Source organism: Lygodium microphyllum, chromosome 15 (genome assembly GCF_053477565.2).
Source record: "Lygodium microphyllum isolate KBCC chromosome 15, Lygodium_microphyllum_v1.1.10, whole genome shotgun sequence".
Taxonomy (NCBI): Eukaryota; Viridiplantae; Streptophyta; class Polypodiopsida; order Schizaeales; family Lygodiaceae; genus Lygodium; species Lygodium microphyllum.
In genome coordinates, this window is record NC_141149.1 from 97,598,711 (window position 1) to 97,621,630 (window position 22,920).

Consider the following 22,920-nt stretch of genomic DNA (forward strand, 5'->3'; position numbering starts at 1 on the left):
TTCTAGGAGTTTTAAGCACTAGTCAGTTCTGATTTAGTCTGACTTGCAGAGTTGCAGACTTAGCAGACTTGCAGAGTTGTTGACTTGCTGAACTTAGGCCGACTTGCAGAACTTGCAGAACTTGATTACTGTCGACTTGCGGAACTTGACTTCAGAAGTGCGAGACCTGGAGTTACTGAACTTGTCTGCCCAGTGTGACTTGATGAGAGTTGTGTGACTTAGCTTAAGTAATTAAGCTTAAGCTTAATAAGCTTAATGACTTAGGCTTTGTGAGGAGGAAGAGCCGTCAGAAAACGACGCAAATCGTGGAGGACAAGAATATGAATTTGATGCCGTCGCGGAAATTTCGAACCCACTTAGTTACTTCGTTGATGAATTTTGTGGAGCTTCTTTACTTCCTTAAGCCTTTAAGCTTGTAGACTAAGATTTTTTTGAAGAAAAAGATATGAGCTTCTTACTGTTTATCCACGACTTGTTTATGGAGATGAGGGAGTGGTCCTCCGCCTACAGAGCCTGGTCCTTCGCGATCTAACAGTGGAAACAGGGGTTCTTGATCGCCAGAAGTCTGCCTGTATCGACGGTTCGCGACGAGATTGACTGTAGAGCCCGATCGTTCCTGGAGCTCCGCCTTCGCCCGAGATTGGTAGCGATTGGAAGCTCTTGATCTCTGCTCCGCTCTGATACCACTGGTGCGCAGATCGATCGCAGATAGCTCACGTGGTGAATCCCGGAAGGTCCCCAAGAACAAAGAACTCTACCTTTTTGCACAAAAAAAATCATGTAAAAGCATGCACGACAAGAGGCAAAAGACATATTGGGTTCAATCTTCCCCATGCCTTGTGTGAGCGCTTCACAAAGCATGTATTTAATGTATATTTCCAATCTTCATGCTCAATAATAGCCCAATTACAAAAATATGACAAGCTTTTAGCTTTTGAGTTTGCTTTCTACAAAAATAGGAAAATAAAGCTAATGGACGGTGCCCATAGAGTCTGGCACGCCCAATCTCAATGTCCAAATAGAAATAACATATCCAGGCGTATAAGCGCATACAAAATAATAATAAATAATCGATGTCTCTATAGACATAACAAAATATAGGCGTGGCGCCTATCAAAATCTAGTCCAAAAGTCGAAAACCCGCTAGACTCCAATGCTTTCCTCCGCCACTGCTGCTATCTCTACACATCAACTGAAGCATTCACAATCGTTAGTAAAATAATACAATTAAACCGACAAAAGTGAATACCTAGCAGTCTTCAGCTACATAAATAAATCAACTGGTTAGAAATAAATCCTAACCTTAATTTATTACGAGTGCGCACTCTAAACTCATAAACGTTTATTAATTTAATATGCATTTTGCGGAATCACCCGCTATGGAATCACCCATGTACACACTAAATTAATGAAACGCCCGAAAAGGACAGGCGTCCCCATCAACTTCTCGCACAAAGAATCCTCTTTGTGTATGAGCCCCGGTCATCTAAGTTTACGGAATCCACCGTAAAACCTCACGGAATCCACCATGGAATATGCCTCCTGGCATCAATCTTGAGGGACGCAAGAAGAACGGAGTACGTACAACCTTCATACAACGGAGTAGATGATGCTACATATAGTGGATCATCTGGCTTCGTAGAGTGACCTTCTCCCTGAACCAGTTGCGAAAATAGATGGTGTACCATGTTGTCCAAAATCTCACACAAGGGACTTTTAATCAATCCCTATATAGGAAATCTTGTGAAATGTAGGAAATGTTGTAATATTTCCTATGTGTGTATGCATGTATTCCCTATGTACAACTAAGAAATCACATTTCCCACATCTAATAGTAGGGAATTAAAGGTCAATATAGACTATTTTCTACATTCTTTTAAAATTCCCTATGTAAGAGTACACATGAATGTTATTCCCTACTTCTCCTTGTAGGGAATCATAGGTCACTATGAAGATTCCCTATGTTATCTCTAAATTCCCTATATAACAGAATTTTGAAAGAGTGCCATTTTCTAATTGTAATAGTAGGAAACTATAAGTACATAGAGAATTTCCTACCTTCTCTCAAAAATCTCTATATGGGAGATTATACGAAATTCAAGCTTTGATCTAGCTCGTAAACACAAATCAAAATTAATGAAATTGGAAGTAGCCATATGAAGGTGATCCTAGATTTTCTAACCCCCCTAGACACATATGAACATGTTGCATACACACGTGCCTACATTTACATGTGCATACATACACACAGAAACACAAGTGTACATGCTTACATGTGCACATGATAGACACACACACATGCAAGCCTCTTTAGTTTTAGTCATAAGGACATATCTAAATATAGTCATGGGCTTATTTATCCCTCGAGTAAGTTACTCGTGAATATATGTGTGCATCACATGGGTTCAAAATAAGGTATTTTTAAAATAACATTTTTATATATTTTTTATATATAGAAGGCTATAATATAAAGGGGTTATTTACAAATTGAATAGAAAAGGGTTATGTTTTGTTCAAGAAAAATTCATAGATTAGGATATTTATAAATAGGCCATGAATGCATGTGATGTAGAGGATATACATATAGTAACTTCCTCGAGGTTTATCCTAGCACTAAATGTTTGAAATGACCACCATGTTGTAGAAAAATAAGGCCTCAAACCAAGTAGTTACATACCTATTTTGTGCAACATTACTCTCTTTTCTCTAACTTTTTTCGGTGATATAACCATTTAATGCCTATGTTTTGATATTTCATGTAGACATAGAATATTGTATTATGGCATACATGGCAATGTTTGGATTAAAAACCTAATAGGTCTTCATGCATGCCTTAAATAAATTTTTCTACAAATCATGGTTATAAGAACAATAGTAAAATACTCATCCTTGCAAGCTTGGACATGTCAATGTAAACATAATCTTGGTCTAGCACTCTATGACCCTTGGATGAGAAACCATCAAGATTTTGAATGGTTATAGTGTTTGGACTAATGACCTAAATGGTTTAAATGGTCCAATTTTTTTGAGATATCCTATTACTCTTGTTAGAAAAAAATGTTGATATTTGTATAACTTCTTTAAATGAGAAAGATGGTGCTTGCCTTTGACTGCCATAGTGAAAACAAGTGTCCAATGAGCCATAATCTTCCTTTAGTAGTTCTTAAAATAGCAAGACACATATGTTGTATACTCTAGATTACTCAAAAACCATGGGATCTCCTAGTAATGCCCCTTATGGACTAACTTTTAGAGGTCCCTAGAAAGGAGGAGTTACACTGTATGACTATTGCAACCATAAAAAGGAAAAAGGAAAAATACAAAGCAACATAGTTCAACAATCCATTGTGATGGCTTGGTTTGTAGTCATTGTGATAGAGCAATTCTCTAAATGAATGTAAGGATGGCACTATAAGCTTGGGTAGGGCCATAGCCATAAATAAGAACTCCACACTTTCTTCTTTATCACAATTCATTCTAGAGTGATGATGCTAGCAAAAATCCATTTTTGAGCTATATCCATGTAATTCGTAAGGAACCTAAGCATATAAACTAAGACAAAGTGTTTGCCATTTGGATCAATGCTCCAGAATGACTAAGGGCCATTTCATATTCATTCAGGGACAAATGTGTGCAACAAAGCCATTAATTGAGGTTGCAATTATCCAATGGGGGATAGAACTATCTTAGTGTTGCTAAATTTGACACGCAAGAGGTGAGTGGATAGTTTTCTATAGTACACAAAAAGAAGTGGCTAGCCATTGCCACCAATCAAATGCATGCAAGCATCCAAACAAATTTGAAAGTAAGAGCACCCAAATCATGTTTGATCTGCCTTTCATTTATTTTTATTTATGCATTCTAATGTGTTTGTTAATTTGGACATCTATGAAACCTTCCTAAGCCAACAATGTTTCTCAAGGTGATCAAGTTCATGAGTCAACTTTGGCTCTTTACATGCGTAGCCTAATATGTCTAACCAACAAAGCACCATTCCAAGTCTATCTCATAACCTAGTACATCTAGCCAAGATTATATAGAGCACCATTCCAAGGCTATTCATAAATCACACTTGTTGGCTTGTGGGGGCTAAAATCTTACAATTATCAAAAGTACAATGCAATTTGGTGAGGATACATCTAACGCAATATAGTTATCAAAGATACCATAGAGAAAATTGAATTACACCAATCAAAATACATCACAGAGAGAAAAAGTGGATGTGTGTGAAATAGGAACAAAGTTTGATTCTAGTTATGGCACATGAGCTTTTGGATTACTTGTGCCTATGTGGTTTCTGAAGTGTGCCTCAATCGCTTCAATATTATAGTGCTAGGAGCTGAAAATGGATCCCATTGGGTTTCATGTGCTAATGGAGCCCTAAAAGGAATTTGTCGTTATTAAAGGTAGATTATGTGCTCTCGGATCCACTTTAATTTTCTAGCAAAAAAGGGCATGAGAAGTGGGCAAATTTATTGGTATAGTTGTTCTTGATCTACATCTAATATATTCAACAATCAATTTTTTGCATGTCTTTACTGATATGTAGATAGTTGAGGTATATATTTTTTATTTGAACCTTCAACAAATTTTCAACCTCTTACTAGTTGTACGATAATTCCACTATGCATCATCAGGCTAGAGGCAATTGAAAAAGAAAAACAAGGGGGCCTATTCTTGGATAAGATAGGAAGGAACAGATTGTGGTGGGTCCATGAAAACCTTGATTAGGGGCTACTACTATCTTTCAAGGGAGGCAAATGATATTCTGGACTTGCATTGAGAAGAAGACCATGGTGAAGAAGGTGACCAAACTATGAAAAGAGGTTGATACAAACAAAATTAGTAATTGCAGCAAATCATTAGCAGAAGGATGGATAATGTCTTGTGAAATCAAGATAAATAGAGTGTTGCAGTAGGCTGAACCTGGTTGGGCTTCTCTTGCATTGTACAACCTCACATGCAAGTATTTATTTCTACCATAAGGGAATCTCTTTAAAAATACATGCAAACCATCATCCACAAGTAGAGAGCAAACATAGTGTAAGGATAAAGATGATCTATTCTACCTTGCTCCATGTCATGTTTGGTGATAGCCACTTGAAATCTAACCCAATGGTATTTGTTCCATATTTCCCTTGCTAGCATGTGCAATCCTTATATCTAATCCACAAAGACATTTGTTAAAAAACTTTGTATTGAAGGCTAAGTTTTAAACCTAAAGTCTAAAGAAAGTTTAAAGTTTTTGTATGTGAAAGTTCCCATATAGGCTATACCTTGAGCCAAACGAATTAAAATAATCAAACTTTATCTTATCACTTGTTTGCGTATAAAGTAGAGCATATAGGCTCCACCTCTCAATACATCATATAAAACACAAGTGAAGGGATAAGCCAAAAGTGGAAAATAAAATTTTCACTCTATTTCTACTAGGTATAGATTGGAATGAATGACGAGCATATTGGAGAAATGATTTTGCAAATATCTGGTGGACAAATGGTTGATGGATATTGGTGCACCCTGATGTGCACAAAGAGAGAAATTTCTTCCCATGGATCTGTATGGTGAGTTCCAGCACAACTTTATTTATTTGTTGTTGCTGTAAACATCGATTGACCTTGGCATTACTGTGTAACATATTGACATGGCTTGAGGATGCTAGAAGGTTGCTGCTACTGCATTGCTTTTTGCATTAACCAATGGCCATACATTCGGGGCTCACATATGGAGGAACACGATCTTAGATGTTTCCTTTGGATCAAATGATGTATGGTGTATCACCACCATCCTTGCTTCTTTCAAGTTGCAAATGACATGTTCCATGGTAGTAAAAGGGGAAAATTTCTTATGTTTGGTAGGTAGGCAGGAGATTATTCTAGTAGAAGGATAGAAGAGGACCATAAGTCATCTTCAAGCAAAACAACTCGTGTTTCCATTCACAGGCACCTTTGACTGATTTCCAACATGTAAGTGGACTTAAGATCTTTTTTCTTTGTGCACGAATTTTTCAAATAGTGATACATATTGTTGAATGCACTATTCAAGGTAGCAATTCAGAGTAAATTTTTAAACAGTGATACACTTGGATATGGGGCTTACAAAATAAGGCTGGTAATCAATATGTCCTAGATCTGGACATGGTCTTGGGGATATTCATGTGGTGAGCAATAGAGCAGCAACCTGGAACTTGCAAGTCTATAGATAGATATTAGCAGCAACTTATGAGTATGTAGAAGAGTCAATAAATTTTTTTTAGCATTGCAGTGGGAGCTGTGCATGAGCACACTTCAACCAAAAAATTTAGTCTATAGATAGACCGTACATATAGACCTTATAACACGGTAGCAGGTGGGAGCTATAAAATGAGGCATGAACATCCCCCTTCCCTGAGATTACAACCATGAACTCGGTTTACATGTTTCAAGATTTGTTAAGAGTGGTTGCCTTACCTAGCACTAGTTTATCCATAACTATTAGACTTTGTAGGGTAGTTGCTAGTCTCATGCTTTAAACATGGTAGTGTTTGAAGAAGCTAGTAGGCTAACATGGTAGCCATTGGTAGGGCCTTCTCAAGGAGGGTTTGGCCTAAACAAATATGCATACGTGGCTATGGAGTGAGCATTACCAAAAAACAAGTCTGCGTCGGGTATGGTTTGGGGATATGGTTTGGACTTGTTTGTAGGAGCAATAAGAAAATAGGTCTGCAAGAGGCACAAGTCATCTAGCCACACCCACCAACACCGACCTGCCATAGTGGCGAACTCTGTGGTCGCAACAGAAGACAGCTATCTAGAGTAAGAGGCATTAGAGGATGACGAGGCCCCGCTGTGATTGTTGATTTTTCAAGGTTGTATGCCCAATTGCACCATCCGCAGTAATTCGATCTCCAAGGCTTGATAAGGACTTGCCAGAACAGTAGAATCAACCGATGCGACCACCAAGATAGACAGAGCTAAGTCTATGACAACTACAGATATCTCCATTACACGTGGGGATATGACATCCACAAGCAGGGAAATTCACTCGCAATGGATCCAACATGCAATGTCATACCCGACAACATGTCCAATTCGAGGGATGAGAGGGTTATAGCTCACGCAAAATCCATCGCTCCAAAAGGGTCTTTGTGTACAGACGAGAGAGAAGTCATGTGGCTCCCGCTCATCTTCCACTGTGTGCTACTGTGCTTCTTCCATGCCGTCCTCGAGGATAATGTGCATGGGAAGTATGTCATCATAACCGGGGCTTCATCTGGCATCAGTGAGGTATGATCAACAACTTGGATTTTACTGAATTTCTGTGATAGCTAGACAGGTTTTAGCAGTTTGGTGAAAGGAAGATAAATACAATCACTAACATTGCCAATGGGATAACATCATTTCCAGTAGGGATGAATCCCATATACAACAGTTAATTGTACAATGCTTTGCTTACTTCCTAATTTGACTTGTTCATTTTCATATTGTTGTAACATTTATGGACCTGCTGATTGTTAGCTATATATAGTCTGTCTATATATAATGCCCTAGGTCCCCTCTATATATTCCTATCATTTGTGCTCAATTGACACACTTCTGGGGTTCCACTTCCGGTGTCTCATATCTCTCTTCTCTCCTCTCTTCCTTTCGTCTCTCATCTTCCTCACAGTTTCCAACATGGTATCAGAGCGAGGTTCTACAACATCAACATCGTTTTGCTTATCAATGTCAATATCGAGAAATAGGAATAGCATGTTCTGGAGAATCAGAAGGTGATGTAGCATATGATGATTCTGCCGCCCTCCTCCCCTCGCCCCTCCCCCATGGACTCCTCCTGCAATAGCCCCTCCCATGGCCTCCTCAAAGGCCTCAGTCGTGACCGTGATCGGCCCCGTCCTGCTGGCCCTGCCGGCCGCCACAATGACCTCAAGCGCTCCACCCCCTCCCGTGACCGCGAGAATGGAGGAGCCTCGCACGAGTGAGGCAGCAGTGACAGGGCCTCATCGGAGGAGATGTTGGTCAGCTTGCCTGCCTGTCAATCCTTTGTCGACCGCGATGGCAAGGACGGGGGGGAGGAGGGGTACAAATTCAGAAGAAAAGGGCATGGCACTGAGAAGGAAGGCGGGGACGAGTATGAGAACAGCTCTGACAGAGCGGACAGAAGCTGCAATGCCTTGAGAAAGGTGTCGATCCACGAGCATTTCGATAGACACTACCCCGAGAAGTCCTATGCGGCAGAGCGTGATAGATCTGAGAAAAGTGATGGTACTGCAAGGATCGGGGTTGAAGAGTCTTCACTAAGGGTTCCGCCCTTCTGCCATAGCCACGGAGCTTTGGATTTTTGTTAAAAGATATTTTCATCATCCGTCAACACCATCACTCTCCTTCTTCATCCGTCAACACCGTCACTCTCCTCCTCACAGCGAGATGCGGGGCGTCGATAAACCTGGCCAGAGCTGTGCGTCGGCACAACGACTGGCTCCCGCATTCGACGATCACCCTGGCTCCCGCATTTGACAATCACCCTTCTTCTTATGTACAGAGCTGAGAAAAGGCCTCTGTCCTCTTCCACCTGTGATAGCCAGCTCTACAGGGCCTTTCCTTCGTGAGTGGAGATGGCGGCTTCCACAAGATGGAGCAAACTGGAGGACCTCGTGGAGAATCTTAGCTCGCTTGACATGACTGCTAGACTCAAGGCTCTTCGGGATGTCAAGAACCAGATTATTGGCAACAAGACCAAGAAACTTTCGTACATCAAGCTAGGGGCTGTACCTCGAGTGGTGGAGATACTGGCCAGCGACATAAAGACACCATTGTTGGTACAGTCTGCTACTGCTATTGGGAGTTTTTGCATGTGGAATTGAAGCTGGTGTAAAGGCTATTCTGGATAGCGGTGTTCTTAACCATGTCAAATCCTGTCTATGAATAGGCTCTTTTTCCAACATTCATCAGGTCAGGATACTTCTTCTATTGGCTTCACTAGATCTGGTGAGGAAACCAGGTCAAATCCTGTCGGAGGTGATGGTCCCTTTCAGCAGCAACTTGCAAGTAGATTTGTGGAAGTTGATACTCTGTCACACAGGGACAACTTCAATGGTACTGATTTTTGTGGTGAAGGGGGTTGTGACATGATCCTAGAGACTTCGTGAGTAGGAGGCCCAACGTCAAGATTTGTGGAAGTTGATACTCTGTCACACAGGGACAACTTCGATGGTACTGATTTGTGTAGTGAAGGGGGTTGAGGCCCAATGTCAAGATGTTACTTATTTGCTGATATTGCAAATTTTCTTGCTCAACGTTGGGTTGATGCCATCTCATCTTCTGATTCAGTAGTGGTGGCAGTATATTTGGGTGAAAGTGAACATCTCCCAAGATTGTCTGCAAGATCTGGGAATGCTAGTCCAGAGAATCTGCAGCAGGGCTGATTACATCTGGTTTTGTCATGGTAGATGACAACCTGGGTGAAAGTGAACATCTTCCAAGATTGTCTGCAAGATCTGGGAATGCTAGTCCAGAGAATCTGCAGCAGGGCTGATTACATCTGGGTTTGTCATGGTAGACGACAATTTGCAGATCTGGGAATGCTAGTCCAGAGAATCTGCAGCAGGGCTGATTACATCTAGGTTTGTCATGGTAAACGACAACCTAGGTGAAAGTGAACATCTCCCAAGATTGTCTGCAAGATCTGGGAATGCTAGTCTAGAGAATCTGCAGTAGGGCTGTTTACATCTGGGTTTGTCATGGTAGATGACAACCTTCGCACGAGAATGTTGAGGTTTTAAATTTCATGTTGAACATGGTTCCAGAAAGCTGATATTGCCATGCTTCATGATGATCGTCCTCGTTCATTATTATGGTCATCCTCGTTTGTTATTCCATTGATGAGCGTCTATATTCCAGCTGATGATACATTGTTTCGGTTATATTCTTTCCAGCTGATGAGGGTCTATATTCTCATGTGAAGGTTTAGTACTAAGCCCCAGCCTTGCAAATACGATCCAAAGCAGGAATGTGCCCTAGCTCTCTTTACAGCAATTTTCACTACAGTTGCATTTATATTGGGAGCTTTGACGTCCATAATGTCAGGATTTTTGGGCATGATGATCGCAACATATGCGAATGCTTGCATAACTTTGGAAGCCAGAAAAGGGATAGGCAAAGTATTCAAAATCGCCTTCCAATCAAGTTTGGTGATGGGTTTCTTACTTACTGCTAATGGCCTCATAGTTTTATACATCACTATAAAACTGTTCCAGCTTTATTGCAAGGATGATTGGGAGGGCCTTTTTGAGGCCATCACTGGCTATGGGATTGGATGCTCATTCGTGGCTCTATTTGAAAGGGTTGGAGGTGGAATCTATACCAAAACTATGGATGTTGGAGCAGATCTTGTTGGAAAAGTAGAAAGGAATATCCCAGAGGACGATCCGCGAAATCCAGCGATCATTGCTGACAATGTGGGTGATAATGTGGGAGATATTGTTGGAATGGGTTCAGATTTATTTGGCTCCTTTGCTGAAGCTTCTTGCGCAGCTCTTGTTGTGGCTTCCATGTCATCATTTGGCACAAATCATGACTTCACTGCTATGTGCTTCCCTCTACTCATTAGCTCTATGGGCATTGTGGCATGCCTCATCACAACCTTGTTCGCAACTGATGTGTTCGAGATCTCAAATCTAAGGGATATTAAATCTACACTGAAGAGACAGCTGCTGATATCCACCATCTTAATTGTAAAATATTACACGGCGCAGCGAACAGAATCTGAGAAAGAGATAGAGAGTACACAACAGATAAGAGGAGAATCAGTAAAATTCTTTAACTCCAAACAACTGATACAAAGATGGCTCTGTCCACCCGTGCGCTTCCACTGTGTGAAGCTTAGATGGCGATCTAGACAGAAGATAGGTGATGAGCTTAAGGCTAGCTGGAACAACAACTCTGACTGGGTGAAAGATGAGTGTAAGATGGCTGCGAAGGGGTTTAGCTTTTATAGCCCGCGAAGGTCGTTAGGTCGGCCTGCTGACCGACCTACCATATGAGCCTCCACTAGTCGGCCAGGGAATATTCCAGGGAATATTCCCTTTACCATCGGGCCGGGGGCGCTGCCCCCGGACCCCCGCCAGGGGGGCCGCTGGCCCCCCTGGGACCCCCCAGCCAGGGGCCGCTTCCGCGGCCCCCGGACCCCACAATAGGGGCCCCTTTTAACTCCCTTACCACGCAACTCAATGCAATGTGCCTCGAGTTGCTACCAGCTTAACCACTCCATCTAACCCAAAGATTAGACCCACAACAGTCACCTTTTTGCCATCCGGTCACATAGACCTCATCTGATATACAAGTCAGGACTCAACCAATGTCCGGGCTCACATTTGGCTTCTCCTCATAATGGGGGCCTTACAACTTTGAGTACCATGGATCATTGGTAGTACCTAATGAGGGTGGGGCATTGATCATATCTAACATTAATGACATTCGGTGCAGCTTTTGTTTGTTTGTTGGCACTACCATCCACGTTTTACATATATGATCCTAACGGTGGTGCAAAGATGGTTCAAAGCTGGAAACTATTTTTTTGTGTTGGAGTAGGGCTTTGGGTAGGGTTGGTAATTGGCTACGTTACAGAGTATTTCACCAGCAATACATACAAACCAGTCCAGGATGTTGCTGATTCTTGCAGGACAGGAGCTGCTACTACCAATGTCATATTTGGTTTGGCACTTGGCTACAAGTCTGTAATTGTTCCAATATTTGCTATTGTTGTTGCCATCTATGTCAGCCATACCCTAGCAGCCATGTACAGGATCACAGTTGCAGCTCTTGGAATTCTTTGTACCATTGCCACCTATCTAGCCATAGATGCATATGGTCCCATAAGTGATAATACTAGTATCGCAACTAGTCTCTGGATGACCATGATACTTGTTACACATCTCTCCACAAGAAGCGCAGCCGCAGTATAGACTATGAGGCCGCGAAGGCTTTCAAGATGGACAGATTCCTCAACCATAGGACTTCTTCAAAGTCCAGCTTGCGGCATCAACAGCCCCCAGTTGACAGCACTTTGGGGGAGCGCTTTCTCAGATTGGTCTCCGTGATCTGCACTTTGGGGGAGCGCTTTCTCAGATTAGAAGAGATGAAACTGCAGATGCAGAGAGAGTCTGAGCGATTTCGTGATGATCTGGAGGCCAGGCATACAACGATGTTCCTAGAGTCCCAGAAGCAGATTGCTGAGATGTTTGCTTGGGCTCTGAGAAGCAGTAAGAAAACTGATGAGCTCTTGCTGATGATTGTCGGTATTTTGTTCATCATTTGATTATTCTAAATGTTTCTTTCTTCCAGCTGATTTTTGGCTCTTCATGCTACGTTTCATATCATTTCATCTATATTACAGCTAATGCGTTGAAATTATTCCACGCTTTGTTTATAAGAAATGTTTCGAGCTGATGGGATGATATTTCATTTCATTCTTATTCCAGTTGTTGATATGTTCCAGCTGATGTTTCATTATTATTCCAGCTGTTGAGTTGTTCTAGCTGATGTTTCATTGTTTCCAGTTGTTGTTTGTCTATTTTCAGTTGATTCGTCTATTCAAGCTTATGTTTATTCTACTTGATGTTTTATCTATTCTAGCTAAGGAGCTAATGTTGCAGCTAATGTGTGCTCACTTGATGCACTTCTGGGATTCCACTTCCGGTGTCTCGTGTCTCTCTTCTCTTCTCTCTTCCTCCGTTCCTCGTCTCCCTCGCGCACTGTTCAACAGGAAGTCTGTAAGATGCTTCAAACCAGAAGGAGAAGTTGGTGAGCCCATAAAAGTATGAACAATGAATTCCTTGTTTTCACCTGCTCAATTTACTATCAGATGGTGTAAAGAACAGGGCAAAAAAGGTATGCGTGTTTTGATGTTTTACAAATGCGTGTTTTGATGTTTTACAAATGTCTCTTATATTTCTAAACTTTGGTTTATTATGTTTACATAAAGGTAACAAAATCACAAATGATGGTACAAGAGATAATGGAACAATGAAAGCTAAGGAGGTCATTGGCCCTAATGTCTCTTCAAATCACGATACAGGTATATGTCTTTATTTCTACTAAACTTTGAAAATTAAAATTTGTACATATTTTACATCTTGCTTTATTAGGTGATTCATTTTGAGATTAACTAGCTTTAATTAATCTCTTTGTCTAATTTAAAATGTTCATAGTTATTTATATTTTTAAACTTTGAGTAATTGTGTGTATATATATAAATATAGATTAAAGAACAACAAAAGGTGGGAAAAGAGGTAATGTAAGAAAGGGAGATCAGGAGGTTACTTGCAATAATGTTTCTTCAAGTCAAGATGCAAGTACCAACTTTAAGGATCAAAAACTTGTACAAATTTGGTGACCCAAATTGATACAAAATATCTAATTACTTTCTTTTGTGTTATTAAAAATTTTCATAATCTTGTATTATCATGAACTTTGGTTAACTCTATGTATATATAGGTAAACAAGTTACTAAAGATGACACGAGACAATGCAAGAAAGGAAGACATTGAGATTGCTTGCCTTAACACTTCTTCAAGCCAAGAATCAAGTATTACCAGCTTTCTTATGTTGATAATGAGTCATTTTTTGAAATGGTTATACTAACTAATGATATTTGATCACTTGAGTATCAATAGGAGTGATACGCATACCATCATATGATGATATCTATCGGCCACCCATGTTGAAATTTAGAGAAGAGGGTAGAAAAACATTTATTACTTTGCAACATATTGGAGATTTAAGGGATAAAACAATCAAGACACACATGTTGCTTAATTAGTTTTTAGTTCTATGCTCCTTTAAAATTATTTTCATTTTTCTTTTGGTTGCTAGAAGTAGATGTTGACGTTTTAATTTGTTTAATCTATTTTGATCATTAGATGTATGTTATTGATCCTTACTTAGAAATGATGACATTCTCTATATAATTTTCTAGTTAAAAATTTATTGTGCAATTTCTTGTTTGATTTTAGCATGTCTAAGAGGAAGGGCAAAGTAGATAAAGTGATAAGGAAAAAAGAGAATTTCCACGGAATTCCCTAGTTGAAAGTACATATAAGTAGGGAATGTAAAAAAATGGAAAAATGAGAGATTTCCTAGTGAGAGTACCTAGGGAATCACCTCTAGAAAAATTTTCCTATATATGAAATATTTCCTATATAGGAATTATTCCCTACATAGAAAATTTTGTATTATCCTATGTAGGAAATATTTCCTACATAGGAAAGGTCTTATGTGATTCCCTACTTGTTCTCACTAGGGAATGTCCCATTTTCCCTAGTTTTTACTTTCCCCACTTATATGTATTTTCAACTAGGGAATTCCATGGGGAATTCTCTTTTTTTCCTATATGGGGATCGATTGAAAGTTCCTTGTGTCATCCTCTATGACTTGATGGGGCATTTCATGAGGGCTACTATCATGGTCGTCAGTCTCTACTCTTCTTGAAGACTCTGCCTCCTCGCGTCGACGTTTTGCAGCCTCTCGACGTCCGGGAGGGAGCATCTGAGGATGTGGCACCGCATCCTGCTCAACAAAAAAAGGGAGTTTCATGTACGTTGATATATAATTCCCGTAACATAGATATGCAATCTTAGTGGTAAAAAAAAAACAATGAATACCGGTGATTTTTCTCGGTCCCATTCTCCATACAAGCTGAGGTGTGACATTGCAATTAGACGTGCTCGAAAAATACACCCTCGACAACGATCACACATGCATTTAATTTTTTCTCGTAGCCATGCATCTCGATTATGAAGACGCAATGTTTCATCCTCACTTGAGGATGTGCTCATTGACTCATCAGCTTGCATTGCACTAGGTGATGACGACGTCGACATGATAAACCTAATTCATGACAACATCAAAATATTTGTCATTCATATGTTTACATAAGATCTCAATTTTAAATACACAAAAATCATCATAAATACATTAAAACTTATGATAAGAATTCACTATCAAAACTTATCTTAAAAACAAAAAATTATGATAAAGCCCAAATGTGTGTCTATATCCGCGTTTACCTACGCGTCTATATTGGCATCTATTTTCGCATCTATCTTCGCGTCTATAATCGTGTCTATCTGAACAATAGACACACATATACATGGAAAATAGATGCACACGTCAAAATTCAAACCATACTTAAATCATTTCTTTTCAAACTACGCCTTTCCTTTCCTGCGTTTTTTGCGGTTCTGAAGCTTGAGTTTAGCCAACATGCACTCTCTTCATGCCTTACCTCCTCATGACTCACCTCTTCTTTCATTTCAAACACACAAGACGGGAAAAAGGAAAGCCAAGGAGAGGAAGAAAGAGAGAACAAGAAATAGGAGAACAAGAAGAAGCAGCAAGCAAGTAAGCAAGCATCAAGGGAGGGTAACTTACCAAGGAGAGGAAGAAGGAGAAGGAAGAAGCGCCACCACCCGCCACACCAAACACCCAAGGTGAGTCTCTCTCTCTCTCTCTCTCTCTCTCTCTCTCTCTCTCTTTGTTTCTCTCTTCCTCTCTCTGCTCTATCTGTGTATTTAGAATTTGTGATTCCATTATGTATTGCATTTTGTAAATCATCAATGGTGGTCATCCGCCTAAAATCGGCCGACCGAGCGCGTCTAATAGCGTGTCTACATCTCAATGTAGACGCAGACATAGATACGAAATTTTTTTCCTCTCAGAGCGTCTGAGAGTGCGTCTTAGTGCGCGTGTGTTGGTACGTATGCTCTGCAGTGTACACGCGATGATACACGCGTTGCACAGAAGGTTGACCTGCAGTCTACACGCGATTATACATGCGCATTGACCTGGAATGCGCGTCTGACAGCGCGTCTGTGCTGCATCTTAGATGCACAGATAGACGCGTTGGACATAAGGTTCACTCTAGCGTATGAGGGTGCTTCTAACCTGCAATTTAGACGTGGGGATACACGCGCCAGGTCTCCCAGTTCTGATAGTAAACAATATATTTTTGCAATGATGAATGTGACCAATCCCATGTTTGTGTTTATCAGTTTTCTTGTTTAAGAGAAGCATTAGCACTTAAGTGTTATGCTCAATGTCTAAAGAAAGCTCTTTGAAAATGTAGGTAATATATGATTTTTTGTATGCAAATAAATTTATCTTTTTCCTGTGTTTTTTTTGCAGATGTTGTATCCTGGTTCATCTAGCAATGACCCAGATGTGGATCGCATGAATGATACATTGGCCTTCTTTGGTAGGGGGTCAATGCATTTTTTGGAGGTTTTCCTAGTAGGGAAGACTTCATGGGAGAGATGACCAGACACCTTGGCCGCTCTCCCACAGCAGACGAGGTATTCAGTGTCATGTCTGGGACGTCTTTGGCGTCTTTTCCTGGTACTACTTTCCAGACTCCACATGCAGGTACTCCATATGCAGATACTCCATATGCAGGTACTCCACGTGCTCCACGTGCATCGGCTGAAGCACAAGTATCTGCAGAAGCAGGTGCATCTGCAGAAGCTCGTGCATCCAGCGAGGCAGAGGGTAGTCGACAGAGAGGGAGGAGGGAGAGTCGAGGGGGAGGACAAGGCTTGTGTGGGGGTTGCCTAGGAGGTGGCGAGCGATCACCCTCACCAGTAGATCACATAGAGGAGGTTGTACACCAGTACTATAGAGTTACAGATACTGGTGGCATCTTTCATGATGATGAGGGAAGGAATGTAATGGCGTACATGAGGAGCGTTGTGCATGCGACGTATAAAGATTGTTTCATTGCCTTTAAAAGTCAGAAAAGCGGCTTCTGGAAGGAGGTGTTGAGGGCAGTCCATAGGAAATACCCAAATCCTGAGGGTCAGTGATTCTCGGATGATTGGGGACGTATAAAAGTGAGGGATATGCTTCACAACAAAAGATCCCACCTCATGACACGGGCCAGGGACTCACTACAGAGGCTGGAGGAGGGGCGTTGTCAAAGGGTTTTCGAAAGCAATGTCGCAACTTCAGAAGTCCTTGTTAAATTTCAGGATAAAAGGTCAATCAAGCGTGACATTACAACCTTATTCAGCATCAACAGCTTCAGTTTTCACAATGGAATCAATTTCAGATAGGGTAGCATTCCAATTCTGTAATCAAATTGTCTTCAAGTTTTCTATATGAACTCCAGAATTTTATAAAGATTCATGGTTCATATTTCAGCATCAATCCAAACAGGTATTGGGTTATCGATCTTTAATCGATGGAGAAATTTACAAAGTTGACCTCAATGGATTTTCGAAAGCCCTTCTTTCCTCTGCCTAATATACTTTTGAAAGCTCATATTTTGAATTCTGCACATCTGAATTCTGTACACCAGGGTCTCTGTTCAATCCAACAAGGAAAAAGAATCTTCTCATAAATAGGATTAAGTCTCCTTATGACAGCAAACATAGAGCATTGGCATCCAAGTCATTTAAGATTTAAGATGGCACTCGTCATCCAATCCTGACAGCAGGAACATTCATACGAGGGTTTTAGCTTTGCATATCTTCCTTTCGCCTGAAGTACTGTGGAGGCTCTCTAATCCTGCAAGCAGTGCGTAATCGTACTCGAACAACATGGGAGTGGATAGTACACGAGATACAATTCTGCATTTTGGCATACAGTTTGGACAGAGTATACCCATCGTAAACACAAGCTTCCTAAACATCCCGAACAGCAGATTGCTTTACAATATTCCTGACATAGAACCACCTCTCAGCCTTGTCCTTGAGACAACAGCGACTGCAATTAGAACACCTAATTGGATTAGTATGACCTTTATCATGATTGTTGAGCCTCCTTACGCATCACGTTGAGTGGTCCCATGACCCGTTTTTGGGTTACGAGAGCGAATTGATCTTCTGTGAGGGAGGGGATAATCGGATTGTAATTTTACCATCATTGAACTAAATTTCTGGCCAAGAAGTTGCAGGTTTTGTTGATGAAGACCCCCTGTTCTGTCTCTGTGGAGCATCTCTTTCCAGTCTAACTGAACTTCTTCGAAGAAGTCCTACAACTCCTCTAACAAGATTCATGGTTTTTATACAGGGTGACAATTTGCAGCAATAGGAATCGAATCAATCTTTGATGATTCATTGAGGATGGTAATTCAAAGCCAGAATGTGAGGGCTGCTCGTTCTCTGATCACTAAAAGGGCACGTAGCATCGTAGTGCAAAGCAAGATTAGCTGTGTGCTTGTAAATAAGGTTCTAAGGAAGGACGCAACTACTGAAAGAGATCTGTAGTCGCCCTGCTACAGATGTACACTGTAGGATTCGAATAACGCTGATATGAAAGAGCAACAAGTTCCCCCCCAGCTGAAGCACAAGCCAATCCCCTTTATGTTTGCTATGGGTCTGATCTTCTTTTTCCAGGAATAGATTGAAAAGTCTAGCATCATCACCCACTGCAGTGATCAGACGGCTCCAGCACTCTGCCGCCAACAAAAGGAGTGCTATATCGAGTGTTCTCCTCCTTTGCTCTCGCGCTTCCTCTATCCCAAAATACCTCTTTTCCTTTCAAAATAGCTCCCCTTCTTTTCCTCATTCGTATCCTCTGTTCCCCTTTTTTCCCTCCTTCTTTAGCTTTTCAAAAATCCCCTCTTTTTCCTCTTCTTTTCGTGTTTTCTTTTCCCCTTTTGTTTCCTCTCAAATTAGCTTCCCTCTAGAATCAGAAAAGCACCAAGGAAGAGTAGGCCCAAAGTAGCCGCGAGCTGTAATGCCAAAGAACTTCAATCAAAAGTGTTCCCGCTCGGAAGAAAAGCACAATTTCAGCATCACATGTGTATGTAAGCATATTGAATGCATGTCAAAGGTTCAAACTTTTCTGTTCTGTAAAATCCACTCAGCTGAGTACATGAACAATAGTGCTAATGAATTTTGGCAAGCAGTGGTTCCATGATCAAGGATAACACATGAGCCTCATGTTCATCTGAAAATTCACTGGTCTTCATAAACTCCCTTGTTGATACCATTTGCATCTCTAGCATAAGCAAACATCTTGTGAGGCTCGGAAAAACCATACTCATTGCAGATCTAGAACCCGTTCTCCTTCTAATTTGTTTATACCAAATATCAGATTCAATCCCAAACAGCGCTTGTCTCTTCTGTAAAATTGAACATGAACCAACTGAAAGAAAAATGTTCAAACAAAGCAAAGCACAACGTCTACGCCAAAGTATGTACAAAGTAACAAATCTCATGTATAACTTTTGGGTGGTTTTCACACCTCAAATGCGCAGCAATACGACATCCACCCCCTCTAATCCTGCGCATCCTCCGGATGGGCCAACTACCCATGATCATTATCATCAAGATCCACAAACAAATCAATCTCTTCGTTATGCATTACCGGTAGATCAACAAGATTTCCAGCCATATCATCTGTCTCTTCCACTGGAGTTTCTTGTCGTTGCTCTTCTCTCGAAAATTCTTCCAATGCATAATCCTCATCATCTCTTTTCTTGAAAATCTTGATTCTTTTTCCAGCAATTGGCACTCTAAGCATTGTTCCATCCAATTCTGTCAGCTCATATGTTGCATTGTCAAAGACATGTCTGACTATGTATGGCCCAAACCATCTTTTCACCATCTTCCGAAGTGCAGTATGCTGATTTTCAAGGCTGCTATCAAAGACCAATACCCAATCTCCCTCTTCTATTGCTCTAGGCCGCAAGCGATGCCTGCTATCAAACCTGTCCTTGTTCCTTAGTCTAGCAACTTTCAACCTGTCAATAGCTAGCTGAATATCCTCAGGTCTCCTCTCCAACTGTCGAATCCGAAGAGCTAAGAGCTCCTCTCTCGTCAAATCCTCCTGCCAAGGTAAAACTGACCAAGTCAAAGCACAAGTCTCAATCGGCATAACAGGTTTTTGACCATACATCAACTCTACAGGCATATATCCTGTAGTAACACTATGAGTCGTACGATCAGCCCATAAAGCAAATGGTAAAAGTCTTGGCCATTCTCCAATCCGTCCTCTGCATGCTTTGGCTAATGCTTTCACTATCGGCGGATGCCCTCTTTCACTCTTCCCATTTCCCTCTGGATTGTATGCTGTGGTTAGAGCCAATTTGATTCCTAGCTGAGAGAAAAACTCCCTAGCTTCATCTGCATCCAATTCACCACGATCCGCAGTGATCTTACCCACACAACCATACCTGCAGAAAATTTCCTCCAATAAGAACTTACACACTACACTAGTGGTCTTCGTTCTCAAAGATCTACCCTCAACATGATTGGTAAGATCCTCTCTAGCCAAAACAATGTACCTCATCTTCCATAGACCTATAGGCATAGTAACCAAATCAACTACCCACTTATAATGAATGCATAGTGGATAGGTCGGATGAAGCTCATCTCTATGGCGCACTGCTGAATACATCTGGCAGTCTCTGCAAGTCTCAACAAAGTGAGAAACATCTCTATACATGCCTTTCCACCAATATTTCTCCCTGATCTTCTCATAAGTAGCCCATACTCCTCTATGACCAGCCCAAGGACTCTCATGAAACTCCCTCATCACCTGTAACTGTGACTCTCTATCGCAGACAACCCGCAAAGGTAATCCGCCTCTTTTCTTCGGATGCTTCCAAAGAAATCCGTCCTTGAGAAAATAACCATAGGCTTTCCTTCTGATCTTCTTGAACTCTTCATCTGTCCATTCATCTCTTTTGCTTAGTGTACTAAGGTACCTGCCAATCTGCAACCAATCCCCAACATAGAGCTCTTCTGTGAAAGCCACAATTTCATAAACATGACAAACATGATCAACCATAGTGGCTGAAATTTCTGCATCATCCTCTTCTGCAAGTAGAGTCTCCTCATCATCATATCTGGCTCTAGATAACATATCTGCCACTGGATTATCATTCCCTGCTATGTGTTTAAATTCCGGATTTAATGACTTGATGTATGCAATCCATCTCAACATGGCTATATCCGGAGTAGAGCAACTCGTGATCATACCAATCAATGGCAAGCAATCTGTCTCTACTACAACTGAAGCTCCAATAAAGTACTCCTTGTCACATTTGAGAGCCGTGACAATCCCCAATAACTCCCTTTTTATTTGCGGATATCTCCTCTGTCTCTCGTTTAGCACTTTCGCCCCAAAGCGAATAGCATACCTATTTCCATCTGCATCATCTTGACCCACAGCCCAACCTATGCCAATTGGACTAGTGTCAACTGTCAATACAATAGGCCTATCACAGTTATAATCCGCTTTCCTGAGAGTAGGAGCATTCTGCAATAACTTCTTCAATTTCCGCATGGCTCTAGTGTGGCTCTCATCCTAATAAAATTTCTGCCCCTTTCGAAGCAACTGATACAAACAATCTGCAATGTGTGCAAAATGAGGTATCCAAATCATATAAAACACACAAGCGCCAATGAATCTCCGTACCTCAGAAGTGGTGGAACAATACTCTGCAATCTTGCCTATAGCATTCACCTTATCAGGTGAGGGTTTCCTGCCATAATATCCACACATATGCCCAACAATGACAACCTCATTCACTCCAAAAACAGATTTTTGCCCTGAAAGTGTCAAGTTCACTTCTTCTAACCTGGCCAAAATCTTCTCACATGCTGAAATATGATCAGCCACAAAGTACCTGCATCCCTGCTCATTTAGGCTCTCATTCTTCTCTTCTTCTGCACACCCCTTAATGGGCACATCATCCAAGAAAGGCATAGTAAGCTGAGGTATGTAATCACGAAGGATCTTATGCATGGCATTCATCATATGCGCAACAGAATTAGTAGCACCTTGAGGCAAGGTACACATCCTGACAAGCCCAATAGGAGTTCTCATGGTGGTTATATCCCTGCTTTCCAAAGCCAGCTGAAACTGATCATAACCTGAATACAAATCACCCAAAGAATAGATGGCACGTCCAGCAAATGCCTCTGCAAACTCATCCACAACTGGACCAATACCAACATTCCTGATAGTAACCCTGTTCACTGGCTGCATGTCCTGAATAAATCGAAGAGTACCATTCTTCTTTGGAACTGTAAACCACCTGTTTGAGTATGGTGCAGATGAAGGCTCAAGGATTCCCATCCTGATCTTCTCATTCAATAAATCAATTAGCTTTGGCAAGTGTGCTTTAGGCACTGGAATAGGTTGGAGATTCCATGGGATATGAGGAATAGTAAAGATAACCATAGGAGCAACAACATCAGGATTCACACATCCAATCTCATGTGGGACAAAAGCAAATCCCCTTCCATGACGCTCAAGCATCTCCTGAAAGCATTGCTTCTCCATGGGTAACAAGAAATCAGCATTTCCAATTTTCAATTCAGCAAGTGTTTCTGCTGAAAATTTATGACCAATATGCTCTGGATTCCTCAAAATTTTCTGTTTAGCAGCCCTCTCTATTTGCTGATCACTGTCAGATGGAAGCGGTACAGCAACCGGCTTCACCTTCTTATCCACAGTTTTGTACTTCGTGTCAACCCTGGCTTCATTATGCTCTTCTGCATTACATAAACCTTGCTGTAAATCAGCAATTCTGCACTTCAATGGCTGAATATTCTCAGCCCTCTGCTCTATGGACTGCATAGAAACAGCTCCAAACTCTGAATGCTGAAATATTTCAGCAATAAACTCTGTTGGCTGAAAATTTTCAGCCCTCTGTCTCTCTGAAAGCTGATCATAACCAGCTGGAAACTCTGTTTGCTGAATTTCTTCAGCACTCAATACTCTTTGCTGAGTTACCTCAGCCTCTGACTCAATCTGTGACATAAAATCTGCAATTTCATGAAACATGTCCAGGGATTGCACTAATACATTACCATGACAATTCAGCATATCAGTTTTCAGCATATCTCTCATCTCTGTCATCGTATCTGCACAAATCACACTGTCATACATACCATCTATGTGCTCATCATCCTCCAAAATTCCTGCATTTTTT

At 41.1% G+C, this 22,920-nt stretch overlaps 1 protein-coding gene and 1 long non-coding RNA gene across 2 annotated transcripts; both read left to right on the forward strand.

The window, feature by feature from the left end:
* Positions 1-8,593: 8,593 nt before the first annotated feature.
* Positions 8,594-11,941, forward strand: LOC148024803 (pyrophosphate-energized vacuolar membrane proton pump 1-like). Its single transcript, XM_087693617.1, has 7 exons — positions 8,594-8,822; positions 8,931-9,074; positions 9,178-9,191; positions 9,428-9,523; positions 9,785-9,843; positions 9,943-10,701; positions 11,440-11,941. Exons 1-7 carry the CDS (start codon positions 8,594-8,596, stop codon positions 11,939-11,941), a joined length of 1,803 nt encoding a protein of 600 aa, XP_087549743.1.
* Positions 11,942-12,641: 700 nt separating this feature from the next.
* Positions 12,642-13,712, forward strand: LOC148024804 (uncharacterized). The gene is made up of 3 exons (XR_015693260.1): positions 12,642-12,866; positions 12,961-13,053; positions 13,473-13,712. It is a non-coding gene; the product is annotated as an uncharacterized LOC148024804 (long non-coding RNA).
* The last annotated feature ends 9,208 nt before the right edge of the window (positions 13,713-22,920 follow it).